Below are 7,529 nucleotides of genomic sequence, written 5' to 3'. Positions count from 1 at the left end.
CACGCAAAGCAAGAACACATATGATAGCCAATGATTTTTCCTCACCGACTGTATTTTTGTCCATGTTTAATAGTGTAAAACAAGCATAAATTTGGGTCTAAAAAAAAAGAAAATGACAGATGAAAACAGTTAGTAGTCACTTTTCACCTCATTATTTTAACTCCATCCATAGTCTTCATTCTTCCACATTGGGACTGCATGAAAAACATGCATAGTTGCACTCTTTTATTGTTTGTGGCGACATCCCTGATTGGTTTCACGTAGCTCAGTTAGACGTGAGAGCAAACAAGCCTCCAACAGGCATGCCAGTATAGAATCAATTAAAATAATGCACTATGCATCAAGTTGTCTGCACAACTGCAGCGCCAGATGCTTTATCGTCATCATACAGAGGCGTTCACCATTTGATATTTTGATTTTGCCTCACACGGGCTTTCTTTTAAAGTGCATACCCAGCACCTGAATGTTTTCAATCAAACCTTTGGGAAAAAAAAACAAGGTTCTGAGTTAACAATGTGCAAAAGAAAGCAATGACTTTCAGAACATCCGCAGTTGAGTATCCAATATCAATGTGACTTTCCCTTGAAGTCACTGGAAACAGTTAAGAGGCAAGCTTATTTCCAAAGTGTATTCTTCGAATTTTCCAAGCTCTTCTGTCTCTTATATTCCTTGACTGATTTTTTTTCATACATGGTTTGAACGAGCGTCCATGTTGGTGATCCTGTTGAACTGTGTAACCTTGGGCATGTTCCATCCTTGTGAGGACATCGACTGCAACTCTGACAGATGTAAAATCCTCCAGGTAAGACACGGCTTTTTGTACATTAAACGTAATATGTTTTGTTGTATTCCTTGGCTAGTATGAAGTCTTTTTCTCCAATAAGATATGCCTTTTGATAGGCCTGATTGCATTGGCCAATAATTGGCATTTTTTTGCTGATCAGTTTTCGTGTCATAATTCCCCAATCTGATCAATAACGACATTGATTGGCTCCGAGAGAGACATTTTCTCCGAGTCGTCATCATGTACGGTATATCTGGATCTAAAAGCCAGTTTGTTTTCATAAATGATATATCCATATAAATATATTTTTTTTTCATGTCTTTTGACATAATGTGAATATCTGACGGCCAGTTTAAAAAAAAACACACACAAAAAAAACGGCCCGTTAGGAGAGACAAGACAGCTGAGAGACACTACAGTATATACAGTAGAGCCTCGGTTCTCAACCACAATCCATTCAAGAAGGTGGTTAGAGAACCAATTTGTTTGAAAACCAAATCAACCGCCACCGAGTTATGTTATTTCCAGGTTTTTTTTAAAGGGTTCGTTCGAATTGATGATAGCAAAGTGTCTCGTGGATGGGTCAGTTTCTTCAGACCGCGAGCGTTCTGTTATTTCCGAGTTTTGTTGGGGGCATTCGAATAGACAATAACAAAGCATCTCATGGGTGGGTCAGCTGGTCGGACTGCGAGTGTTCTGTTATTTCCGGGTTTTGTTGGGGGCGTTTGAGTATCGATTTTCGTTCGAAAACAGAAGCAAAAAAATCTTGAAACTTTCATTCGAAAAACCCATTTCTTCGAGAACGGGGAAGTGCGAGAACAGAGGCTGTACTAAATAGACTCATTGCTCCATTTTGTGATTGGATCAGTGATTGTTTATTGTTTTTTAAACTCCCTGATCAGTCTTCGGCCCCAAAAAAGCCGATCATGTATAGCGTAGGGGTAGGATTTATTCACTTTTGACGTTCTTGGATGTTAATTTTGATTTCAGTGGTTTGTTTTAAAGTTGGGTTCACACATAGTGATCAAGAAGCTGGTTTTGAGTCTGATTTCCACCTTCTGACCTTAGTCAGAAAAGGCCAGTTTATCAGATGTTATGAAAATGCTTATCATGTCATCTTTGAGCAAGTACATTTTCCTTCCCTGATCTGTTTTGGAAAAGATCAGGGTTAATATGCACAATCACAAATCCTTACATGCACAGTAATCCAAAAACCCATGAGCAACAGACTCTGTTTCTGTCGCATCGTAGTTAGGATTTGGCTAAGGGTTGTTATGACCATACACTGTAAATGTATTTGTCACTTATTTAAATGTCACTTATTTACAAGACAGTTAAATGGTGGGTGAATATAGTCCAGTTGGATGAGTGCAAATGAAAACTGATTGGTTGGCATAATGCACACCACGTTTGGAAGAAAATGGTGGTGCACATCACCCTAAAAATAACATACAAACAGTGAAGTTCGGAGATTGGAACAGACCATCATGTTTGTTGCTTTTCAGGAAATGGTACTGTTATTATTGAAGGAAGAATCTTCTTCTTTTCCTTTCAGCTTGTCCCGTTAGGGGTCGCCACAGCGTGTCATCTTTTGCCATCTTAGCCTATCTCCTGCATCTTCCTCTCTAACCCCAACTGCCCTCATGTCTTCCCTCACCACATCCATAAACCTTCTCTTTGGTCTTCCTCTCGCTCTTTTGCCTGGCAGCTCCATCCTCAGCATCCTTCTACCAATATACTCACTCTCTCGCCTCTGAACATGTCCAAACCATCGAAGTCTGTTCTCTCGAATCTTGTCTCCAAAACATCCAGCTTTGGCTGTCCCTCTAATGAGCTCATTTCTAATCCTATCCAACCTGGTCACTCCGAGCGAGAACCTCAACATCTTCATTTCTGCCACCTCCAGTTCAGCTTCCTGTTGTTTCTTCAGTGCCACCGTCTCTAATCCGTACATCATGGCCGGCCTCACCACTGTTTTGTAAACTTTGCCCTTCATCCTAGCAGACACTCTTCTGTCACATAACACACCAGACACCTTTCGCCAGCTGTTCCAACCTGCTTGGACCCGTTTCTTCACTTCCTGGCCACACTCTCCATTGCTCTGTATTGTTGACCCCAAGTATTTGAAGTCGTCCACCCTCGCTATCTCTTCTCCCTGTAGCCTCACTCTTCCCCCTCCACTTTTCTCATTCACGCACATATATTCTGTTTTACTTCGGCTAATCTTCATTCCTCTCCTTTCCAGTGCATGTCTCCATCTTTCCAATTGTTCCTCTGCATGCTCCCTGCTTTCACTGCATATGACAATATCATCTGCGAACATCATGGTCCAAGGGGATTCCAGTCTAACCTCATCTGTCAGCCTATCCATTACCACTGCAAACAGGAAGGGGCTCAGAGCTGATCCCTGATGCAGTCCCACCTCTACCTTAAATTCCTCTGTCACACCTAAGGCACACCTCACCATTGTTCTGCTGCCATCATACATGTCCTGTACTATTTTAACATACTTCTCTGCGACACCAGACTTACGCATGCAGTACCACAGTTCCTCTCTTGGTACTCTGTCATAGGCTTTCTCTAGATCCACAAAGACACAATGTAGCTCCTTCTGACCTTCTCTGTACTTTTCCACGAGCATCCTCAAGGCAAATAATGCATCTGTGGTACTCTTTCTAGGCATGAAACCATACTGTTGCTCGCAGATACTTACTTCTGACCTGAGTCTAGCCTCCACTACTCTTTCCCATAACTTCATTGTGTGGCTCATCAACTTTATTCCTCTATAGTTCCCACAGCTCTGAACATCCCCTTTGTTCTTAAAAATGGGAACTAGAACACTTATTGAAGGAAGAATGAATGGGTAAATGTAGACATTCCTGACAAAAATCTGCTGCTACCTACAAGGATGATGAAAATGAAACGAGGATGGACTTTTCAGCAGGATCCATCTATGCATTTTCTACCACTTATCTGAGGACGCGTTGCAGGGCAGGTAGCTTTAGTAGGGGCACCCAGCCTTCCCTTTCTCTAGCCACATCATCCAGGTCTAACATGGGTGTACCGAGGCGTTCCCGGGATCTCCTTCAGGTGAGACGTGCTCAGAACACCTCACCAGGGAGGCGTCCAGGACGCATCCTAATCAGATGCGCCCCGCCCAACTCATCGGGTTCTTCTCAATGGGGTTGGGGGGGATGGGACTGCGCAGTGCTGGTCTGTGTAAAGTCACATTAATGAATTAATTTCTGATCCATTTGTTGTACTTTCTTTGTATGTATGGGTTCCAATCTTTTGAAATATTCATGCCAATAACAACTTTGGAAATACATTTCGTGAGAAAAATGGCGACATGTTAAATACTTATTTCAGTCGCCGTATATAGTGCTATTTTGATGACCAGTGTTGAGTTTGAATTAACTATACTTTTTGTAATTATGGCCAAAAACGTTCAACTTTGGTTTCATCAGACCATAACACAATCTTCCAAACACGTGGGGAAACTATGACACCTCCCAATTGATTAAAAAAAAACACTATTTACTACAGTACAAGAAAAGAAACACATTAATCACTGTTCAAATTGATTCACTCGAAGCGATGTGGGTAAGCCTTTTTGAAATGCATTTAGCATCGTGTTGGGTAAAATTGTCCAATATACCTGGCCTCTGCAACGACTGCATTACGCAGATGGAAATAAACAAGAGCTTTGTGTGGAGGCGTTTCCATTAAGTTCTTTCCTGCCTAGCTAATGCTAATGGAGGCATTGTTTTGTTTTTGTTATTTTCTTTCGTGGATTTATTCTATTCATTGGATGAAAAAGTCAAGCAGAGTGAGCCGCACGCATGCTGTGGAATAGATCAGCTTGTTATTTGGCGCTGTTCATCTTGTGCAGTGAGGTGATAATGCACTTCCAAAGTGGTTTCAAAAAGATAGAGCAGAACAACCCTCTTTTGTTCTTGTCTGTTGACTCAGCAGAATTGGGAACGCTCATCCCACATCGAATTATCTCCTTTTTAATATTAAAGGTAAATTATATGGCAAACAATAAACTCTGAGATAAGAAGACTGTAATGCAATCTGATTTTCAAAATGTGCTTTAGCCATTAAAATACAGGGTGAGATAACAGTTCATCAGAAAACCAAATTTGGAAAACAAATGGTTGAGAGAAGAGTCTCCTAATGGATCCTTTTTGATCTCTTTGGATCACTCTATAAAGCTGGGATCATAGATTCCAAATAAAAATATGGTTAGTGGTTAAATATGGTTAAAATAGGTTAAAATACCTGGCTTATACTCAATCTTTTATGTTAGCTACAAGCCAACTATCCTATCAAACAGTTTTTTACATTGAATACACAGCAGTAATTCAATTGTGAAATACTTTAAATTGTCTTTAAATTGCAGGCCCCATAAACCGTGTTCACACCCCCCAGTATGCTTCATTTCTTGATGATTGTCTAATACTAAGCTGTTGTGATGTAATAAATAATTTTATTCCAGCATTTAGATAAGCTTAGTCAAAATCTGCAACAATTCCCAATTTCCCCCATTTGTTTCTATCTTTTTTGCTTCAATTGATTTTATTTTTCACAGTACATTGTTGTGCTGCTGGTGTGTATAGTGTGTAATTACTTTTTTATAATGTTACTGTATTACTGCTTCAAAACTGCTGACATTTCTTAATTTGCTTCTTAATTGCACTGTAGTTATTTCATCCTTTAATAACATTCAAACCCAGAGCAGAACAAATAACCGACCATGTCAACTAAAAAAAATGTTTCACTGTAACAAAACTGAACCTTGCCGCAGTTAGTCCCAGAAGAAAAACTATCTGTAACAATAATAATAACAATAATTTATTAAAGAAATATTTGGTTGTTTCGGTTAAAATGTATTTCCATCTCAAAAACAACAACACTGTCGTCATTAAAATCAAAACAAAATGCTAATATCTTCTTTTGGAATTTTAGAGTGTTGGCCCCACTGTTCTGAGGACCAGAGTTCAAATCCCGGCCCGCCTGTGTGGACACTGCATGTTCTCCCCGTCCCCGTGTGGGCTTTTTCTGGGCACTCCAGTTTCCTCCCACATCCCCAAAACATGAAACATTAATTGGACACTCTAAATTGCTCCTCGGTGTGATTGTAAGTGCAACCGATTGGCTGGCAACTAGTTCAGGGTGTACCCTGCTTCTTGCCCGAAGATTGCTGGGATGGGCTCCTGCATGTCTGCGGCCGTCGTGAGGATAAGCGGCTCAGAAGATAGATGGATTTAATTCTTTTGCGATGGTCCACTTCAGTCAAGCCTGATACTGGAGCTAAAATTATTTGTGGACCCGAGCCCGCCAGCTCTGGGGTCTTACCCTGCCAGCTACCAAGGTCCCCACTTTCGGACCAAACCCAGCTCACAGTGCGCTCGACCCCCTTGGCCCTTCCTCCAGATGATGAGCCCATGAAAAGGGGAGCCACATTACCTCTTCGGGGTATGACTTGTGTGACGGTCTGAGCGCTCCCCCGTGCTGAAAAGTCTCCTTGTGATTAATGCGCATGCGTTACTAACAGGGGATCTCTGGGTACGTCGCTGACGCTTTCTGGGAAATCCCCCGCTCTCATTCTTTCTCCTCCTTCTTCTACATAGAAGGAGCTAACATACATTATATCCTAACCCTAACCTAGCCTTAAAACCAAAGTTGATAAGATATACAGATATACGTAAGTTCGCTGTGTTCGTCTTTCTGAGATGTCCATAGTGTTGGTTGTGAATTTAGACTAACGTCCCATTTGTTCAAACCAGCAATATTGTGTTTCTGACAATTTAATCTTACCCACATCAACACAACACGACAACACAAACACAAGAAAATAGCTAACACAAAGTAGCCGTTCAAGAACAGAGTAGTTGAGCCACAATGACGAATAGTCACCAATGTTGAACGAGTGTTCTCAAACAAGTAAATGTTTGTCCCAGGTGGTATAGTTTGTTTTTACTGACATATCATTTTTTGATGAATTACCCACACATTACTGCGCACTGTCATTTAACCCCTCTCCAGTGTGATATGTATGGAATGCTCTCGGTTACCAAGTTAGCAAAAGTTCCAGCCGGTCCAAAAACAAAAGGCAGCCAGTGTCCGTGTAGTTAGTGTTCCAAGCAGCGTAGTTTCCCGGAGCAGTGGTGAGAGGACGCCTCCTTGTTCGTCTTTTGCGTCCTTATATAGGCACTCCTTGAAACATTTCACACACATAATAGCAAACATGAACACTCGGTGACAAGTTGTCGAATGGCACAGGTTGAACCATGAATGGGGACGTTTCAGACTGTCCGGAAGTGTACAAAATATACGCACATGCGTGTTAATCACAAGAAGACAAGAAGACTCAGACCATCACACCGGGCTGGCCCAAGGATGCAGGCCTGGCTTCAGGCCCTCACCATCGAGCTGCACTTCCGGGTCTGTCTCCAGAGGGCGGCCCCGCCAACCTGCAAGGTCTAGATATTTTTCTCATCATGTCTTTGTCTGGATCCAACAAGAGGAGAGCCTGGGGATCACCCATGACATTCTAGAGAGACTATGTCTCCTCATTGGCTTGGGAATGTCTCGAGACCCACGTGGAAAAGATGGATGAAGTGCCTGGAGAGACTGAAGTCTGGGGTTCTCCGCTAAAGATGCTGCCAACCACGTATAAGCGGAAGAAAATTGATGGGTGCGTAGATGAATGATATTTACATCTGTTTGATGATCCTAA

At 41.8% G+C, this 7,529-nt stretch overlaps 1 protein-coding gene across 1 annotated transcript in view; it reads left to right on the top strand.

Annotated features, from left to right (window-relative positions):
• The first annotated feature begins 697 nt into the window (after positions 1-697).
• cacna1g (calcium channel, voltage-dependent, T type, alpha 1G subunit) overlaps positions 698-7,529 on the top strand; it is a 119,478-nt gene continuing 112,646 nt past the window's right edge. The window contains exon 1 of the mRNA XM_061810720.1: positions 698-802. Within this exon, the coding sequence (XP_061666704.1) occupies positions 710-802 (93 nt within the window). The 5' untranslated portion in view covers positions 698-709. The remainder of the gene's footprint in view (positions 803-7,529) is intronic.

The sequence above is a fragment of the Syngnathoides biaculeatus genome, chromosome 22 (assembly GCF_019802595.1).
Source record: "Syngnathoides biaculeatus isolate LvHL_M chromosome 22, ASM1980259v1, whole genome shotgun sequence".
In the NCBI taxonomy this organism is placed as follows: Eukaryota; Metazoa; Chordata; class Actinopteri; order Syngnathiformes; family Syngnathidae; genus Syngnathoides; species Syngnathoides biaculeatus.
This window is presented reverse-complemented; position numbering and strand designations above follow the sequence as displayed.